Here is a 20861-nt window from a genome sequence, read left to right as displayed (position 1 = left end):
AGGTTTTAATAGCACAGGGTCGGCATGGTGCTGATGTTACTGAACAATTAGCAGAAAAAGATTCATCCTGGTAGGGGCTTGAGCACCTAGCATGTATGCGTGAATTCATGTTGTACCTTGATTTCCTGCTCCTGGCCGTGTGTGTCTACCCAGAGGCTCATGGGGTCCTTCAGATTCCTGCTTGAATCATCAGTGTGTATGTATGGACAGGGGGCTGAATTTGCACTGGTAAAGTGTACAGTGGCTAGAATCAGAGGGGTAGCCGAGTGTACTCCGGTCATCTGAAGAAGTGGGTTGCGCCCACAAAAGCTCACAGTACCAGCTACATGTTTTGTTAGTCTCTAAGATGCTACTGGTCTATTTGTTGTTTTTAAGTGGCTAGAATGTTAAGGCTGGCTCTGCTTGTGGAAACATTCGTCTCTCTCCCGTGGACACAGCCACATGGCTGTGACCGCTGCTGGTAAGGAATGCCCCGGCTCCTGCATCGTCCACCCCGTGCAAGAGGCTCTCTCATGTGGCTCCCCTCCAGCAGCCAGTGCATGAGACAGAGACAACAGGACTGAGCCCTGGCTGCACTGAGTGGGAGCCCTGAAGGCTGCCTCCCCCGAGCCGCGCATGACCCCAGTCTGACATTCAAAGAGCTGGTACTGCAAGGCAGCCTGGCACCAGGAACGCCTGTACTGAGTCCCCCACAAGAACCCTGGGGAAACCCACATGGAATGGGTTTGTGACTCACCACTGCAGCGCCTCCTGCTGGTCACCTTGGGAATTAGCACTTCAGCCTCAGAGCACCTCTAGTATTCATCCCCGAGTTATTGCAGGCCCACATCCCTCCCAACTCGGGGTGCCATTCCCTTGCAGTACTGCTCTGTGGTAGTGTCTCTACACTCTGGGGACCCCCTCCCAGGGAACCCCAAGCCTCTGTACCCACTTTGCTTCAGTGGCCAACTAGTCAGCAGCTAGCTCCTGCCTCAGGGGTAAACTGCAGTCTGAAATGGTCACTCATCATAAGCAAGGGGTGTGGACCTGCTGCCTCCCTAGTAGCCTCAGGCCTTGAGAGCAAGGCCTCAGCCTAGGAGTTTGCCTGGTCCTGTCTCCACAGCTCTGCCTGCCCTTCCCCAACCCTTCTCTGTGTCAGGGACCCTCTCTAGTCTGCCAGGTGGCTCCTGCTCCATAGCTAGAGCAATAGTGTGCTCTGCACCACTCCAGGAGCCCTTATTCAGACCACCCCAACTGGGTCTTAATTGGCTACTACCTGTCACAGCTGCTGGCTTCACAATTTCAGCCCTCTCCCAGAGCTGGGTTTAACCCACGTTAGGCCAGTGCAGAGCAGCCCCTCTGTCACGCCATGCCAATTCCACCCTGGCGAGGGGAGACTGGCTGCAAGCAGGGGAAACATACAGGCGTTTCTGTATTGGATCAGCCCTAAAGTCCATCTAGGCCAATATCCAGGCTCAGACAGGGGGAGGTACCAGATACTTCAGAGGAAGGAGGAAGAGCTCTGCAGTAGGCAGGTGTGGGCTAATCTCTCTGCCTCACCCCAATTTTAAGTCTCAGTTCAGGGATCTCATAGTTCTCAGCAACCAAAGAGGACCCAATTCCCACCCAAGGAACTCACTGTCCACTCACCCAATCAGTGCAGGTTCACAGGATTATTCACCTGCCATCTCAACTGCCAGCAGAGGCAGAAAGACACTGGTTTGCCTCTGCTGCTGCTGGGTGGAACAGCTGCTAGACAGAGGTGCCACTCAATGGAGCTTCCATGACACATGCACGTGTGTGCGTGAAGAACTGATGGTTTTGGAGGGGTGGATGATTTTCAATGGAAAGCACATTTTATCCAGGGACTGTAACACTTCCATCAGAGCAAGGTGGAATGTTCTTAATGGAGCTCATTTGTTAAACTCTCAGCAGACCATCACCGTCACTGGTACAACAATGCATTCCCAACCGTGTACTCCAGTGCAGCATGGCCTCACTGGAATGGTGATGAACATCACACGTGCCTGGTCAGGGGATTTAGTTACCAGATTTCCCCTAACTCCTGTCACCTTCCCCCTCCCTCCAGCTCCAGTCCCTATATTTTGCTAATATACAAGGTGGTAATTCTTGTCCCAGCTGGTTCTCATTCCTGTCTCTGCCACTGTGGTTCTGCTTGTGTATCAGTCCCCTATTCCACTGTCTTCGGAACTGCTTCCTGCTTGTTAGTTAACTTTTCTTAACTTTGTTATGAGGCTGCTCATTAACACCGTCCTGTCCAGGGAGATAGCAAAGGTAGGGAATTATGGCTGTAAAGTCAGATAATAGTGTCCAATAGGAGTTTTAATTCTTTTCTGTACCCCTCATTGGATTAATATGGGACCAAAGCCAGGGGGAAAGAAGGGAGAACCCCTCATCCATAGCAAGGTGTGAAATTAAGCACAAAAGCATTGGATGGTCAGAGGTATCTTTATTGACATGTTACAGAAATACAACAGGAGTCGATATACAGGATATATGCAAGTGCTCCACAGGTTGCCTACATTCTCTGCATTTGTAGGAGATTCCACAAAGGGTTTTGTTTTGTTTTGTTTTAATTCTTTGGAGTTTATCTGGAGGCGTCAGAATTCTCTACTATCCACTCTCTAAGATTCAGCACTCTGAAGGCAGAGAGTGATAAGCTAACGTGGCCTTCATATGAAATTCAGTGACTAATTGTATAAAACGAGGGACGGAACAAAATATACAGAGGAGTGGGGGGGGGGTGAGAAAAGAGAGGGGAGACATGATAGCAGCCTGAACTCAACTGATATGTCCTGAATCTGCTCTAATCTAACTCCTCAGTTTTCTCTCACAGTAATAGGCATTTTTTCCCCTCCCTCTCTCGAACTCTACATCCATGAGCATTCTTCCTAGTAGATCTGGAGCTCAACTCTCCCAACAGGGCTAGTGGCTGTTTTCCATCTTGACCACAGCTCAGTGCTTGGACTGCTGAATGTAATGTTAAACAGTAGATCAGCAATGTTACAGTGCTCTCTCCTCTGCCACCATTCTGGCTGCCGTATCTAGCGACACATCTATGGGCTAGTGGTTAGTTCTAAGTGTTGCATAATTGTCATCATCATACACGTTTGTTTATCATGAAAAATAAATATTTTTTTCTGTAAAAATGTAAAAGTAATGTCTTTTTCTACAGAAGTTCAAATACCAGTCAGGGGTGGGGGTGGGGCTGCTTGGCTGGGCTTATTTTTTATTTGTTTTTTTTTTTGCAGTAAGGATGGATAGTTGTTTCATGTCCTTGCTGAAGGAAGATTCGGCACTGAGGCATTTGGGCAGCTGCGCTGGCCTCGCTCTAGTAGTCAGTGAGCGGGTATCGCAGGAAGATGAAGACGAGGATGATGCAGAAAGTGGCGAGGGCCGAGCTGGTGATGTTAAAAAGCCGGGCTGTCTTGGCATCTTCAACCGCTCCATTCAGGTCATTGAGGAGTTTCTTATCCCGCACCTGAGACAAAAAGCATTTCGAGAGACATAAAAAATTACAAACTAACTTACCAGCTTAAAGTGATAGCAACAGGGGTTTAGAGTGTGTAGACACGCTGTACCTGTTTCTCCTGCATTCAGAGGTTAAGAGTGCAATTCCTGGTGCTATAGCACACTGCAGTGTGGATCCTGGCACTACGCATTGGTATGTAGCCATAGGTGTGGGAAGTAGATTTAAAAGGAGCCATTCTTTTACAAAGTAATTTCAGAAACAAACTGCAGAGAGAGACTGTAGAACTGGCCTTCATATGCAAGTTTGACACCATCACCCAGGCACTGAACAAAGCCATGAACTGGATGGGCCGTTATGTTCAACATGCAAATGACATCAAAAGCTAAGTATCAGACACTTACAGCTCACTCTATTATCCTCATTTAGCATGGGGTTTTTTTCCCTCCCCATCCCGCTTCTTTTTCTGCTTTAAATTTTGGGGTTTCTGTGACTTTTGCTCCACACATCTGAAGACGTGGGTGTGACGTAGTGGGGGTACTTGCTGGGCTGTGGTGACCTCTGCTGTCTGGAGCAAGACCCAGCAGGGAAAACCTTATTATGCAAAGGTGACTCCATACCGGTTGAACCAGCCAACCCCCCATGGGGAGAAACAAAGGGAGGTGGAATGCTGCCCTGGCTGGGGGCAGGGCTTTGAGAGGGGTAGTTAGTTCATGGCTGGAAAGCAGGGGAGAAGGAACTGGGGAGGGGGCTGGGATTCCCCTATCTCAAGGGGGGCACTGAGGCCTCTTAGCCCCCAGTTCCTGTAACTAGATTACATCTGTGCTGTGCTGTATCATGGAGAAGCAATAAACCACCTGTATTCTACTGGCTGGTGAAGTCTGTTCGTGCCATTCGGGGGCTGCAGGAGACTGGGGAACCCCAACGCGCCGTCACAGTGGGTGTTGCCCACAAAAGCTCATGATACTTTATATATTTTTGTTAATCTCTAAGGTGCTACAGGACCATTCGTTTTTTACTTTTTTTAAGATACAGACTAACATGGTTACCCCTCTGAGATCTCTCTGCTGAGTCTGACAACAGTCCATGCAATGTCAGGCAGAAGCATTATCACACCACAACACCATCCTCACAACTGGCACCCCTTAGAGCCTGGCCAGAAGTCTCAGCAAACAGGCGAGGGATGGGATGGGCCTGGAGATTTACCTCTTCACTCTCAGAGGTCGTCCTTGTGGCTCCTGTTCTGTGGGTGGAGGCTTTCAGCCTCCAGAGAGATGGTGCCTGCTGTTTCCTCCAGTCCCTAAATTTGCTTCCAGAAATATGAACACGTTTGCAGCACTCCTGTTTGAACACCAGATGTCACTGGCTAGCCACAAAACCTCCCCGAGCTGGTCCTCCGTCCTGCCTTGCAAGAAGCTAATGCTTTTATCCACCAAGGGTTTTTCAAAAAACCAAACCAGCATTGATCCACGTCACTTTTCAGCGATTTGCTCTATGACCCTGGCAGCATTACACGCTCACACTCTCCTGGGAGCTTGACCTGACTCACTGGACACAAGATAGTAACGGCCGCCTCCGTCCCAGCAAATTGCTGTGTGACGCTTATCCTAGGCCTTAGAGTAACCCCACGGGCATTCTAATATGTGGATTCTTCCACTTGGTTGCCCTGAAGAGACGGGTCCTTTGTGAACACATTCCCTGCTTTTACAATGCTTCTCACTGGCTTCTGGGAAAGAGCCTTTCACTGGCATAAGAGTGAACCTACCAAGGCAGCTGGAAAATGGTACAGCCAGACCACTATCTCAGGGGAGTGCTCTCCCTACAGCGCAGAGAACGAAGAAGAAAAGCTCCTCCTTTTCTGTGTAAAAGCAGCTGTGTGGGACTTTGGGCAGACATGCCGTAGGGCCTGTGCACCTGAGGATTGGGGCAGGAGGAATTGGCGGGTTAAGGGTCCAGCCTTCAGTATCTTTGGCAGAAGGGAGTAGGTGTGAGATTGACACCGCAAAACACCATGTAGCTAGCGCCAGAGCCTGCCATAGACACAGACCTAATCCGTCAGCCAAGTTGCCAGCTGCCATCTCCCCAGTATCTGGCCCCCAGAAGGAAGGGAGCTGGGAAGACACATAGTCTGCACCCCACAGGGTCAGCCCCACTCACCGGAATGGAAATAATTCAGGGAAGGTCCCAGGCAGAAGGTCCTTAGGTCCTACACTCCTAAGAGGCTGAGGGGACACAGCTTGAAACAAACACAGCTTGTTCATTGCTTGAAACAAACTCCCCCAGGGACAGTTCTGCTCCTCCACCTGCCCCTGGCTTCTCTACCTCCCACCTACTGGCTCCCTCTCACAGTCTTCTCTATTTCTCTCCAGCCCTCTTTCTCCTTCCCCTTCTTCCTCACCTGTCTCTCACTAGCCTTTCCCCATTCCTGCGCTTCCCATTGGTTTCCCTCCCTTCCCTTTCCCCATTACCTCTTTCCTTGTTTTCTTCCTGTCTTATCCCTCCCCCTCCCTCCCTCTGCTTCTAACCTCTTTCCTTCTCTCTGCTCCCTTCTCTCCTCACATCTCTTAAGCTTGTGGGAAGTGGTTTGGTTGGCTGGAGTCCTAGCCCACTACCTAAAGACCTTGGAAGTCAGGTGGTGCCCCCTGATGAGTTCACAGAGGTGGCTGAAGGGAGTTCTCCATAAAGATCATCTTGAGGGAAGTTGCCTGTCGTGCCTGGCTCTGGAAGTGAGATTAGTGCAATGCGGGCACTTTTGGGGGCTGTGAGTCTCACTGAGGCAGTGAACACAGGAGGAATGGCTGTCTGAATTGGGCATGAGCTCACAACAAGTGTCGCATTTCTTGAAACCCTAGGATCCCATCATCTCAATGGAGTTTTTCTCATCTTCTACTTCTCCCCTCTTTCTTCTTTTTGGTTTGGCATTTCATGAGCCAAGGAAGAAGAGGAGCAACTATGCATAACTAACTAAGAACTAAGTAGGGGAGGCCAAACTAGGAGAAAACTGAGGAAAAACTTTTTTTTAAAAAATGATGGAAGATAGCAATAAATATAAAAATTTAAGGCAACAACCAGCTAACTAATTTTATTTTTTTATATATAGCATGAAGAGAAGAGTTCTGTGAACGGTAGACAAGGAACTGAGAAGAGTCAGACCATGCATGTGACACATTAAGATGTGAACACCAAGAGACACCAAGATGGCATGTGCATGGCCCAGCCAATGACTGCTGGAAAAAACTCAATTTGCGATGCAGGGATGACCCAACACCTACAAGAACTACAATGGAGCACCCACAGAGACATCACTCCAATAAGAACTGGTCTTTCTCGTGCCTAATTGCTCTTCTGATTTCGTCGATGGCTGCTTTGGCCTCCTCTTTCTGGGGATCTCATCCTCCCCACTCTCTCAGACTGTTGGATTCCTTCAAGATTCTGTCTTTGGTCCCCTTCTTCTCGCTCATCATTTTCCCATATGCTCCTGTACATCAGCTAGCCCCTTTATTCAAATGAGTCATTATTATTCATTATCATTGATATTATGATAAGCCTAAAGGCTCCAGCCAACAGTCAGGGCCCCACATGGACAAGCACTATCTATCTATCTATTTTAGAAATGTGCACCTGTCTGCCTGGCTGTGAGTCCATTTGTTCAAGAACTCCTTCTAAATAATAAGAGCTAGGGCCACCAAATGTGGAATGCAGCTTCCTCTTATTCTAATTTAAAGTAAGGTCAGGGTTTGGTTATGCCAGGACAATGGGATGTGCCTGGAATTTGATTCTTTCTCATAAAATGGAAAGGGAGGGGCCTGGTAGGAGGAAAAGTTATACTGTGGAATGACCACAGTGCACAACAAGTGCCTCAGTGAGAAGCATCTGCTGGGCAGCACCCGACACCCCAGCCTGCCCCAGAGAAATGCTGCCAGCTGCTGCATGCCCACCACCCAGAGGCTCCCCCTGTTCCTGGGCCGGCCTGTGTGACCCCCCCCCCCCCTCCACCGGGTCTGGGGAGTGCTGGCAGGTGGCCTCCTTGGCCCTTCCCCGTCCCCAGGCTGGCCTAAGGGTGAAGTCAGCAGCCAGCCCCAGGAAGAAACCGGAGCCTGGGGTACACAGTCCCCCTCCCCCTCTGGGCCAACCCAGGGAGAAGCTGGCATCCAGAGATCACTGTCCAAACCCTGGCCTGGACCGGACTCGGGGAATGCCAAGTAAGTCTTCTAGCATTCACATATAATGAAAAGACAGTCTCTGCCCCAAATTGTTAACAGTCTGATTAAGCTTTACAACTTTCCGCCCTGGCCTCTTTTCTCTCTGGTCTCGCATCACTAATGTCCACTCGGCCATCGCTCCTGGCAGCATGTCAAACTCAGTCTCTCTAAGAGTAAATGGACATTTCCTCCCCTGCTCTGTCTCTGTCACTGAGGAGTGGCCCATCTTCGTGTATTCCAGCCTCTCTACTGTCTATTGCAGTACTCACAGGGCTATTACTATGCTCCACAAACCTTAAGGAGTGTGTCTTCTCAACCCCCGTGGAAGGCAAGAAAATAGCATCTCCCTTTCCCTCAGGGGAACTGGCGGCACATAGATACCAAATGACTTGCCCCAGACCACATGGGAAGGCGTGGGCAGAGATAAGAATTAAATTCTGAGCTCTTTAGTCCCAGTCCGGGTCCTTAACCACAAGTCCATCCCTTCTCTGTGCCACTTTCCCTCTTCTCTTGTGCGTGATAACAGCAGTTCTAGAAGGGATTACACCACAGGCTTTAAACCAATGACTAATTACTGGCGATTTTGATGAGAGCTAATGTAGGGGGCAGATTATCTAACATATACCTGCAGTGAGGTCCCTGTTCCATCCTTTGAAGCACCTGGTGGCTAGCACTTTTAGAGATGGGTTACTGCACTAGATGGGCCCTGGATCTGCTCGAATATGGTAATTCCTAGGTTTCTCTCTCCTTCCACCCCTCTACAGCCAGCCTTTTGTTTAATCCAGTCGTGCACTTTAACCTCAGCAGATCCTAGCTCTCCTCTCCAGCACCACTAATAGAACTTGTCCGTGCCTTGGCCAACTTCTCCCCCCTGAAAGTTGCCACCAACTTCCCAGGTAGCTGCTCACCTCTCTCCCTTCAACATGTCCAGAAAGCCAGCACTAAAGTCACCTTCCTTTCCTGATGTTCTGACCACATCACCCTCTGTCTCCTTCCACTCCTGTGACTGGCTTCCTGCCTCATAGTTCATTAGCACCAAGATCCAAGACCTTTGATCTCATTTTCTCCTGCTGCCCCATGCACCTCCCAATCCTCCCTCCTCGCCTCTCCCCTCTTTCTTGCACACCTTCATGTATTCTGGACTTGGAAGTTTCTTATCTACTTGTTTGCTCGGCGCCCACTATTATCTCCTTTCAATCCTGCCTTTCTCCCAAGCATCTTGCCTACCTTGGTGTCCTCAGCAATGCCACAAACTCCTTTCCTTGCTTTTAGGGCAGGCCTTGCCCCCCTAGGTTCACCAGGAGCAGGGGACAGGTCACACTGTAGGGCTGTCAATGCACCGTGCAGACACACATGCATTTTAATAATAATAATTCTGATATGACAGTATCTAATGCTGCATGAGCTTTGTTGCCCAACCTACTTCTGGTTGCCTGTAAGCTGTATACACGGGCTGAAGCGGAGGGAGGGGCTGTAGAGTCCCGTCTTCTCCACATAGGACACCAATTTCTGCTTCCCTGCACACAAATAACTTTCCATGTAGTAAACGAGTGGAGAGTCTTCGATTGCTCTACAGATTGCTGGTGAGCACCTCTGGTACAGACTCTCCTCTCTGGTCTCACTGACTTGCTCTGTTACTGTACTGTTTGGGAAGCATCTGGATTTAATTCCTGAAAACTGTTGGTCTCCTAAGACAGTGTTTCTCAATGTCCATTCCCTAAAACTTTTAGGACTGTGGCTGGTCCCTGAGATTTCCCTGACACAGTATAGGAAGGAAACTGGTCCCTGGGATTAAAATGGTTGGGAAACATTGTTCAAAGAGAAAAGCCTGAGAGGCTGATGTCTTTTTTCATGGCGTCATTACTGCTAAACACCTGCTTGAGAACTCAGAAGATGTAACCTCCCTCATTCCACAGAATCACAGAGCTAGACTTCTTTGCCTATTTGAATCCTTTTCCCTCAGGTACAAAGACAACGTTCCCACACTCGTCCTCCTCGGCTTACACTCTAAATAGATAAAACTGACAAAAAAGTGGAAGGGGACACAGAGAAGGGAGGAGCCCAAAATCACACCTCTCTTGCAGAGCCAGGAATAAGACCTAGGTTCCCTGGTTCCCCGCTTTGTACCTCCATGTCACTGCCTTCCTATAGTTAGACGGTGCCCTGAAACCTGATCTCCACCGGAAAGGAAAAAGGCAGGCATTTCATTTCAGATTTTGTTGGGGAGGGGAGCCACTGTCCATGCTGTGATGGGGGGAGTAGAGCAAGAGCATGGTGGAGCAGACTGAGGACAGTGGCTTCTGCAGTGTTACTGAGCCGGCTCAGTACAAGTCAAGCAGTAAATTGGAGTGGGGTGCCATCTACCTTACCCCCCCTACAAACATCACTTCTTTTCAGGAGCTACTAAGGCACTGGAAAACTCAAGGTTTTTTATCAGACCACAGCAGTTAGCTGACAGGAGCACTGTATCTAATTCATATATAAAAGAAAAAAATAAATAAACATTAGTCTCGGCTCTGATACTAACATATTCTGAGATCTTGTGGCAAGTCACTTAAAGGACACTGGTTTATCCTTAAAATGTTAATATATAGTCTGACTTTGTTACTAACTCTGTGGGGAGAGAGGGAAGGAGGACTCCTGGGCTCTATCTTAGCTCTAGAAGGGGAGTGGGATCTAGTGGATTACAGCCTGGGACAGATCCATTTGGGCTCTATATAAGAACATCAGAATGGCCAGACTGGATCAGACTAATGGTCCATCTAGCCCAGTATCCTGTCTTCCCACAATGGTCAATGCCAGATGCTTCAAAAGGCACAAACGGAACAGGCAACCATCAAGTGATCCATCCCTTGTTCCCTGTTCTCAGATTCTGGCAAATAGAAGCTCAGGACACCCCCCCCCCCCCCCCCCCCGCCGCCCATTCTGGATAGTAGCCATTGATGGACCTATCCTCCTTGAACTTATTTTGGTCTTATTGGAACCCTGTTATAGTTTGGGCCTTTTCACCATCCCCTGGCAAAGAGCTGTGCATGAAGAAATAATTTCTTTTGTTAGTTTTAAATCTGCTGCCTATAAATGTCATTAAGTGAGCTTCTTGTGTTATGTTAGTGAAGGAGTAAATAATATTTCCTTATTCTATTTTTCTACACCATTCATGATTTTCTAGACCTGTAACATATCCCCCCCCCACCCTATAGTCATTTCTTTTCCAAGTTGAAAAGTCCCAGTCTTTTTATCTCTCTTCACATTGAAGCTGCTCCTTACCCCTCATCATTTTTGTTGCCCTTTCTGTGCTTTTTCCAAATCCAGATAGGGCAACCAGATATGCATGAGGTATTCGAGATGTAAGCGTACCATGAATTTACATAGAGACAATAGTACATTGTCTGTCTTATCTATTCCTTTCCTAATGATTCCCAATATTCTGTTAGCTTTTTAGATTGCCACTGCACATTATGCAGATGTTTTCCGGGAGCTATCCACAATGATCCCAAGATTCCTTTTTTGAGTGGCAACATCTATCTCAGAGCCCATCATATTTGACTGTATAGGTGGGATAATACCTTTCCATGTGCATTACTTTGCATTTCTCAACAACGAATTCTGTCTGCCATTGTGTTCCCCAATCACCATGTTCTGAGAAATCCCTTTGTAATTCTTTGCAGTCAGCTTTGGAGGTAAATATTTTGAGTCATTTTATATCATCTGCAAATTTTACCATCTCACTGTTTACCCCTTTTCCAGGACCTTTTGGCTGTGTCTACATTGGCCCCTATTCTGTAATAGGGATGCAAATGTAGCACTTTGGAATAGGCAAATCCTCGGGGGGATTTAAATATCCCCCGCGGCATTTGCATTAACACGGCTGCCGCTTTTTTCCGGCTTGTAGATAAGCCGGAGAAAAGCGCCAGTCTGGACGCGATCCTCTGGAAAATAAGCTCTTTTCCGGAGGATCTCTTATTCCTATTTGAAAGTAAGAATAAGAGATCCTCCGGAAAAGAGCTTATTTTCTGGAGGATCGCATCCAGACTGGTGCTTTTCTCCGGCTTATCTACAAGCCGGAAAAAAGCGGCAGCCATGTTAATGCAAATGCCGCGGGGGATATTTAAATCCCCCGCGGATTTGCCTATTCCAAAGTGCTACATTTGCATCCCTATTATGGAATAGGGGCCAATGTAGACACAGCCTTTATGAATAAGTTGAACAGCAGTGGTCCGTGCAGACCTCTAGCGCACACCATTATTTTTTCCTACTCCGTTTTTTAAGTGGAGTACCCTGCAATGTCTTCATGATCACCTAACAATCTTTCAATTACTTGAATGACAAGCTCTTTATTATCTTCATCATCCTGCCTCCCTCTGTTTATAAACAAACTCCCTGTCCCAAAGGCAAAGCTGGGAGCAGCATAAACTCTGTTACAGTTAAGAACTGCCTCTGGAGCTAGGCCCTGTTTGTTAAGTAGACCTCAAGTATGAAATCCAGGGGTTCAGTCTTTAGGGAGGGCTGCAGACTTCTCTAGTTACCCATAAATGATGCCCATGGAAAGAGGCTCCACAAAATAAGCTCTTTGTCAGATAGGTAGTGCATTACTGTTGTTCTATTAATTTCCCTCTCCTCTTTAAACTGCCATTGGCAGAGGAGTCAAAGGTACAATCAATATGGCTCCAGCACATACATTACGAACATGCAGAATTTATGTTCATTTAAAATGGAAAACAGGCTCTATAAATGCAAGGCTCTCAGAGACCCTGTGGTTCTCACACACTCGGTGTGATGCATCTATCAGAGGTGGGATAGGATCACCTGATGGGACTAACACATGGGAAGATATTAGTAAAACTCTGGACACAAAAAGGAGTCTACATTCTTCATTTCCCTTATGTCCAGAGATGCAGCCTGAAATTAGACTTCCAGAATAAAAAATTGACTGTGATCCCAGCCTCTCTGATCTACTGCCTTTTTGTGTAATTGGTGCATTGAAGGATTTGGCTTTCCCCAAAGGTCTCCTGTGATAAAAGTGCTGGTGATTGAAGTATGATCTCTTAACGGTAAGTGCTGATGCATCATTTATTAGTGCTTAGAGCTGGGAAATAATGGGTGGGGGGGAGGGGAAAGGAAGCTGAATATCCTGTGCAAAAGTCAAGGCCATAACATTTGCTTCTGGAAAAAAATATCATCTCCGGATCCAGGTTTATCAGGTGGTGTTGGTATCTGTGCTGTATTGTACCGATGCTGGTGCTGACATGGGTTTTCAAATTTCTCTACACTCACATCTAATCATTGCCTCTGCCCCCACATCCCAAAACACCCATCCATTCAGAAACAGGCACCCTGCTTCCTTTCCATCTGGCTGACCCTGGAGACCAAAGAATGCTGGGCCAAACCATCAGCTGATGTAAATAGGTGCGGCTTCAGAACAGTCAATAAAGTGATACCAATGCACACCAGCTGAGGATCCTGCCCACTGTGAGGGGGTATAAGTAAAGACAAGGTGTGAAGATACAAAACTTATATCAGTCTTTGGCTTGTATGTTGTAACCTGAGCCCCGTCCTCCCCAGGTATGTTTCTCTGAGGCTACGTCTAGACTGCACTCTTAAATCGGAAAAAGATACGCAATTTGCGCTATGCAAATTGTGTATATTTTTTTATTTAATTTCGAAAGAGGCTACACAGCGCCAAATTTTGAAATAAATCTACACAGCACCAAATTTTGAAATAAAGCGCTCTTTCAAGCCACCCCTTATCCCTCGCAGAACGAGGTTTACAGAGATGGCAAAAGAAGACGTCTGGTATTTCGAAAAATTTTTCAAAATAGCAGATGCATTCCTTGGATGTGGTATTTCTATTTTGGGATACTTCCGGTACCCTGAGTGATAATGTCACTTCTTTGGTACAGGGGCTATGGCATTTGACACATTTTGGGGTTACTGCAGTCTCCACACAGCAAGAGAGCTATAGACCTGTCTATCCACACACAAGCAGGCAGGCATGAAGACAAAGGCAGAACAGAAAGGGGAGTGTTTATTTCATTACTATACATCACAAGGGTATGAAATGTTTTTAAAGCAACAGTAAAGCACACTAACGGGCCAATTTAGCAAGGTATTTAAACATGTGCTTAGCTCAGCACAAGGGGTCCTAATGAAGTCAATGGGTGCACTTTTGTGATGTAAACAATGTGTCTTAAGTTTTCTTTACATTATTTAATGCAAGTTTAAAGAACAAACTGCAGGGACCCTAAAGCTTTCGGTGCATTGGCTACACCAGGAAAACATACAACTGTGGGCCCCAATAAAGAAACACCTCAGTTGTATTCAGAATAACAGCCCTGGACCTGCAGCCTCATGGACTCCACTGAGTCTCCACCCAGCATGGTGCTTCTTGAAGGACTGGGACCTAAATCTGCACTTCAAAACTTTGCATCAGGGGACAAAAAGGAAGTCGAATAGGACATTTACTCCAGTATATTTTCCTCATTCTAGCCTTTTCTTACCTTAAGGGAAAGCCCTGCAAATTGTAACAGAGATAGAGATACATGCAATAAGGTTGTGTAGAAAAGAGCCTAAAATAATATAGCAACTAATAAAGAGTGAGGTCTTTTATGCATCCATCCACACATACGCACACGCTCTCTCTCATCCAAAATAATTCTACAGCAGGTGTATCATTCTCTATTCAACTATAGAAGGGCTAAGACTACAGAAATGAACACATTTTCTCTTACATTCTAAAGGCCTTTCGCAGGGGAGTTCTTTGCTACATCCAGATGGTCTCCCATTCTCTCTCTTACGCTTCCCTCCCCATCATGGCCTGAAATATTTGTCGTCACTGTCTCCTTCCCCTTCCGTGACTCTGTCCTGTACCTCTGAGGAATGTTACATTTGCAGTTTTTATTCTGCCAAAGAACTGAAACTACTCCAGTGCTGCTCAATGACTGGTCCTTGGACCAATGTTCCCGCTAATCTTTTCCATCCACATGTGGATTTTTTCCATCCAGGTGTGGAATAAATTTTAGGTACACCGAGGCATGTGTGAATGTGTACTACCAGTAGAAATAAAATAACTTTGCTGTGGGCGCTCTGCTAATCTGCTAGGCAGCTTTGAATCTCTCCTGAGTGGCTGCATGAGTGCACAGCTTACAGGGAACCCTGCTGTGGCCTGTTGCTAGTTCCCAGGATCTCCCTGATGCAGTTTGGGAAGGCAGCAAGCTGGGCCTGGGTATCAAAAAGGTTGAGAAACTCTGGTCTAGTTCATCCCCTGCCAGAGCAGGACTGTGCACCACGGTCTGGTTCAGTGTAGTTGTGTCTATTATCTCAAGTGAGAGGGGATTACGTCACTTCCAACAGGAGGCCATCCCACAGACTGACAGACCACTGATTCCAATAGAACATGCGGTCTCCTGATTTTCAGTGTATATTTTCCTTTTCCTCAGTTCAGCCTAATTCTCCTAGCCATCCACCCCCTCCCCTGACCGCCACATCAAGTCTGTTCTCACACTGGGGCTTTATATCTTCACACAGGCTGTGTCTACACTGGGCCACTTATTCCGGAAAATCAGCCGCTTTGCCGGAATAAGCTGCGAGCTGTCTACACTGGCCCTTGAAATTCCGGAAAAGCAACGACGCTCTACTGTACAAAATCAGCTGCTATTCCGGAAAAACTATTCTGCTCCCGCTCGGGCATAAGTCCTTATTCCGGAACACTGTTCCGGAAAAGGGCCAGTGTAGACAGCCCAGTAGTCTATTCCGGAAAAAAGCCCCGATCGCGAAAATGGCGATTGGGGCTCTTTTCCGGAAAAGCAGCCTGCCAATGTAGACGCTCCTTTTCCGGAAAAACTGAAAACGGAATAGTATTCCGTTTTAAGCTGTTCCGGAAATTCATGCCAGTGTAGACACTGCCACATTGAGGCTGGCCTGAATCTGTGAAATGCTGAGTCCCCTCCATTGGCCCTGGGGCCAAGATCAGGCAGGATATCACCACTGCCTGATATTGGTGTAGAAGGAGTGACTTGGCCACTTTTCTTCCTTATCAGCAAACATTTCCTCTTGGGGTAACTAGAGGGCATTTACAAACCTTGCAAAAAAAGCAGAGAAAGCCCCGTTTCACTCCATGTGCCTGCTAAGGCTTCAGTCTCCTGCTCCAATCTGGGCTATATTTGTTTTTTAATCAACGGTTGGTGTAGGCATAGAACTATCTGGTTTCATTCCCTTCCCCCAACATGAAATCTTGTCTCAACCTTCTGTTGTTACGGTTGCTTGGTGGGGGGAGAAGCATCCGTGTTATTAAAGCAAATTTAAGCTAATGAACACCAGGGGGATGCAGGAGAGAGAGAAAGAACCAATTAATTGGCATGTGTGTGTCCATCCCAAGAAGTGTTCTGTGGGAAGCGAGACTTCCATGCCACCCTTGTTTGATGTTGGCAGTGGCCCTGAATTGTCCTTGGGACAGCTGTGGCAAAGGAAATGCTCAGCACGTATATAGTCCTTTACATTCAATGCACTTTACAAACAGCAGTGTGTTAAGCCTCCTCACATCCCCCGCAAGGAAGTGGGGGGCATTCTCATCTCTAGTTTGTGGATGGGGAAACTGAGGCACAGAGCAGGTAAGGGATTTCCCAAGGTCACCTGGTGAATGGTATTCAAAGTATCAGTAGTCTAGGCCACACTGGCTACCCAGCAGTGTTATTTCGGAATAGCGTACTGCACATCTATACAGCAAGCCCGTTATTTTGAAATAAATTCAAAATAACGGGCTTCTTACTCCAACTTCTGTAAACCTCATTTCACGAGGTGTAAGGGAAGTCAGGGAAAGAGTGCTCTTTTTGACATAACTGTCGTGTGAGCAGCACCAAAAGTTGAAATAAGCTATTTCGACTTAAGCTAGGCAATGAGTGTAGCTCAGGTTGTGCAGCTTATTTCAAGTTTAGTCCTGCAGTGTAGCTGAGCCCACTGTCTCTGCGGTAACAGAGCCCCCCAGGGCCTGGTTGGTTCAGAAAGAGTCTCCCTAGCATTCCTGTGGAAATCACAGTCAGTGGCATTAGATGGGGTTAATTGATCTGTTTCTGTGATGAAATCCCTCTGTAGGCTGGCCTGGTAAAAGCTGCCTGCCTAAACACATCCACTAGATTCTTGCTCCCGAGGCTATCCAAATGATGACACAGTCAGGGCCACCCAGGAGCCTGGTGCTTGGTCTCATTTGCATATGCATTTATCTAATTGCTTTTATGGGGAAAAATACCCTCCTAGCCCTCAGACTCTCTCTTTCTTGACAGATGATTAGAAACTGCTTACTGAGTCAAAATACAGGACTATGTAGCACTTTAAAAACTAACAAGATGGTTTATTAGATGATGAGCTTTCGTGGGCCAGACCCACTTCCTCAGATCAAATAGTGGAAGAAAATAGTCACAACCATATATACCAAAGGATACAATTAAAATTCTTCGCCAAAGAATCAATGCCCACAAAACAGATATTAGACAGGATCACAAAGAAAAAACAGTTTCTTGCCATTTCAACCAGAAAGGACACTGTCTCAATGACCTAATCACATGCATCCTACTTCAGAAGACATTCAAATCTGCACTTGAAAGGGAATCCTCTGAACTGGCATTCATGCTAAAATTCGACACTCTCCGCAGGGGACTGAACAAAGACCCCAACTACTTTACCCATTACAAAGATAGCTTCCCCAATTATCACCTCTAATACCATTAACTCACAGACATCTCTCCTTCCCCACCTCTAATATCATTAACTCACAGGCATTTACCTTCTTCCCCTCCCTCCCCCCCCCCCCCCGCATTCCTCCTCTGTTCTGTAATGTGATTTGTCCTTTTCATATGTGTTCACTTTTTTTAATTGTATCCTTTGGTATATATGGTTGTGACTATTTTCTTCCACTATTTGATCTGAGGAAGTGGGTCTGGCCCACGAAAGCTCACCACCTAATAAACCATCTTGTTAGTCTTTAAAGTGCTACATAGTCCTAGAGATAGAGATGTGCTACATAGTCCTGTCTTTTGTTTCAGCTACACCAGACTAACACGGCTACATTTCTATCACTGCTTACTGAGTGACTTCCTCAGCAATGAAACCCTGCAGCCCAAGCTGGGAAGAGTCCCAGAAGGTTTGTGGACATGCAGGATCCTGTTACCTTCTGACAGTGTTACCTTACAGACAGGAAGAAGTCTGGAGCCCTCAGAGAAGAGCAGCAGGCTGGGCAAGTAGCCTCTTAGAATCAGACTCTGACTCCATTTCTAGGATGATCCAGCAAAGCAGAGAGCAGGACACAGGCTGCAGTCTACAGGCTAGACATCCCTGAACTACTGCACTCTGTACGCTGCCTCCCAGTTTGTGCATCTAATTCCATTCCTCCCGTATGATGGTTTTCCATCATTGTAGTGAGCAGACCTTGTGTTCACATTCCTGGCTGCTCTCCAAGGCTGCCCTTATGAGTTAGCTGAAGCAAAATGCAGGACAATGTAGCACTTTAAAGACTAACAAGATGGTTTATTAGATGATGAGCTTTCGTGGGCCAGACTCACTTCCTCAGATCAAATAGTGGAAGAAAATAGGCACAACCATATATACCAAAGGATACAATTAAAAAAAATGAACACATATGAAAAGGACAAATCACATTCAAATCACATTATGAGTTAGGGAACCCCGGGCAGAATCAGGCCAGGAGCTGCTTTCACAATATCAAGGGAAGGAAACAAGTGGTTTCATGCCTTGCTGGTCCCACTGCTAGAGGAGAAGGCGAGGCCGAGTGGCAGAACTTGCAGAGATTGGGATGAGGGGACAAAAGAGCTGGGGCACAAGTGGCTGGCTGGTGTGTTTGAGCTTAAAGCCAGTCCCACAGGTCTCTCTGTTCCTCCAGTTTGCACTGGTGCTATGTGATTCCTTCTCTTTGGAGCTCTCCCCATCCCCATCCTCCAGACATCACGCTAAGGACCAAATCCTGCTGAATACAATGGAAGGACTCCCACTGAATTCTGATTTAATCTCACACACACGTTCTTAAAAGACTGACTTCCTTTTCCACTATTGGGCCAGATCTTTGACTTAGCATAAATCACCGGTGCTCTCCTGCATTCAGTGGAGTCACTGATTTACACCACTGGAGGCTCTAGCCCATGCCTTTAGCTAAGTTCCCTTATGTACAACCACAGGGTGCTGTGTTGTACTGACCTGGGAGGCATTAGCACACTGAACACAGGAATGCCAGCCAGGATTCTGTTCCTAGCTCTCACATGGACTCCTTTTGGGACCAGCCCCAAGTCACCTCAGCCTCAGTGTTTCTGTCTGCAAGCTGGGGATAATACAACCCCCCCCCCCCCCCCCCCCCCCCCGCCCAGCAGCAATATTGCCAGGCTGAATTAAGTTAGATTTGCAAAGTGCTGGGAGGCTGCGAAGTACCTCTTAATATCATCATACACCCTTGCCCGCGGCAGCCTATCTGCAGTAAGGATTCCCCAGCGCCTCGAAGCCCTCTCCTACAGCGATGGGTGTTGCCCCACACAGATCTCCAGATGCTGAGAGATTCTGGCTACACAGGGAGGAAGTTATTGGTCCTTCTACTAGAAAATCCAACTGTGTTAGTTATCAGAACTAAGGACACTATCACCAAGCCCACAGCCTGAGTGAGAACTGTAAACCTCCCATCACTGCTTATCCCCCTGGCCAGATTCTTCTGTGGTGCCCATCCCCTTGGTATCAGAGCGCCATGGATACCCACCCCATGCACAAAACTTTTCCATTCCACAGATCTTCGCCTCCCTGGGTATGATTAACGCCACAGCGGGTAAACGGGGGTTGCTCTGCTGACTTCAACAGCCTAACGCCGCTTTGCATCAGCTGTGGCTCGACTCCCCATGCAATCTGTACTTACTTTCAAAGAATAGGCCAAGGCGATGAAGCCGAGGCAGCAGAAGTTGAGGTATACGAAGTTGAAGATGGACCAGAGATAGTAATCGTTCACCTCGGTGGTGTCCGGGTAGATCTCAATCACGGTGGTGGGGTTAGTCATTGTCTTCTTCTCCACCGAGTGTTTGCACTGGACAGCTGGCCGCAGGCTGTCCCCTTTGCAGCTCTTGCTCTCCATGAAGCAAGCAGCAGAGGCGGGTGCGAGGGCGGGCGACGCCGGCTGGATGGCAGGGGGCTTGGGAAAGCAGGCAAAGCCCCCCTCCGGGGGGGGTCTCTGGACCCAGAACGCTCCGTCAAAAGGACACGGCGGGCCCAAGGGGGGGTCCTGTGTTCTCTCCGTGGTGGCTGGGGCCAAGTGGCAAAGCGGTATCCTGGCGAAGTGAAGTCCCCTGTGGAAGATGGGGGGGTGGGGGGAAGGAACCCGACGGGGATGGCAAGCAGGGGAGGGGAGTGAGGAGGCAGAAGGGGCAAACCCGGAGCGGGAGAGGCGCGACAGGAGAGACAGAGGGGCAGAGGCGAGATGGGGGAGAGGAGAGAGGGAGCCGGTGGCGGGGAGGGGGCGGAGACAGAGAAGAGTGTTTACACTCCTGGGCCACAAAGGAGCATTCTCCCGCACACTGAGCGCTCTGTTGTGCGCAGCGGGGGCTCCGCGCTGCTCGCCATGCAGCTGAGCGCCCCGGCCCCTGCAGCCTGCTCCGCCCCCCGGACCGGCCGGAGAGTTCGAGGCGCTGCTGACATGCCCCCCGCCGCCTTCGCCCCTCTCCCCGCCTTTGCGGTAGCCCCCCAGCAGTCACCTACGTGGCTCTGCCCTCCTGGGGCATCTCGCCCCCCGCCGGATCGGGGGAGAGCGGCCGCTCTGGCTTCTTGGAAAGCCAGAAAGAGGAGGCAAGAAAGAACAGGGGAGGGGGAGGGCAGGCGGCGGAGAGAGTTTCCAAACAGACTCCGGGCCCGCGTTACCCTCCCCCACCCCGTCCGCCTGTCCGTCCAGCCATCCATCCATCCATCCATCAGGGCCCTGCTGCTCTCCGGCCCATCCCTGGATCGAAGCTGCTCGCTGGGGGGAGGAGACATGAGTGTCAGTGCAGCCGGCCGTGCAGCCGCCGCAGAGCAGCCCTGGCTTCGCGCGCTCTCTCTGTTTTTCTATTTTTATTTATTTATTTTGCTGAGTCCTCCGCTCCCTGGGATTCCTGATGCAACTGATTTTCCCATTGCCTTTCACCTGTCAGCAGTTTTTCCTGCTTGGCCAGCCCCCAGGC

At 48.2% G+C, this 20861-nt stretch overlaps 1 protein-coding gene across 1 annotated transcript; it reads right to left on the bottom strand.

The window, feature by feature from the left end:
- Positions 1-2437: 2437 nt before the first annotated feature.
- On the bottom strand, positions 2438-20752 carry IFITM10 (interferon induced transmembrane protein 10). The gene is made up of 3 exons (XM_006134929.5): positions 20404-20752; positions 19571-19994; positions 2438-3481 (listed from the first exon to the last, which is right to left on the bottom strand). Exons 1-3 carry the CDS (start codon positions 20424-20426, stop codon positions 3332-3334), a joined length of 597 nt encoding a protein of 198 aa, XP_006134991.1. The 5' UTR covers positions 20427-20752; the 3' UTR covers positions 2438-3331.
- Positions 20753-20861: the final 109 nt, after the last annotated feature.

Source organism: Pelodiscus sinensis, chromosome 5 (assembly GCF_052426305.1).
Source record: "Pelodiscus sinensis isolate ZL-2025 chromosome 5, ASM5242630v1, whole genome shotgun sequence".
Classification (NCBI taxonomy): Eukaryota; Metazoa; Chordata; order Testudines; family Trionychidae; genus Pelodiscus; species Pelodiscus sinensis.
This window is presented reverse-complemented; position numbering and strand designations above follow the sequence as displayed.

What these genes read in the sequence shown, in the direction of transcription:
- IFITM10 (XM_006134929.5), bottom strand. Translation starts at nt 20,426, where the DNA reads ATGCCCCAGGAGGGCAGAGCCAC. An exon ending in CCCCAGGAGGGCAGAGCCAC is followed by an intron (nt 19,995 to 20,403) that starts GTAGGTGACTGC and finishes CATCTTCCACAG; the next exon opens with GGGACTTCACTTCGCCAGGA. An exon ending in CCTTGGCCTATTCTTTGAAA is followed by an intron (nt 3,482 to 19,570) that starts GTAAGTACAGAT and finishes TTTTTGTCTCAG; the next exon opens with GTGCGGGATAAGAAACTCCT.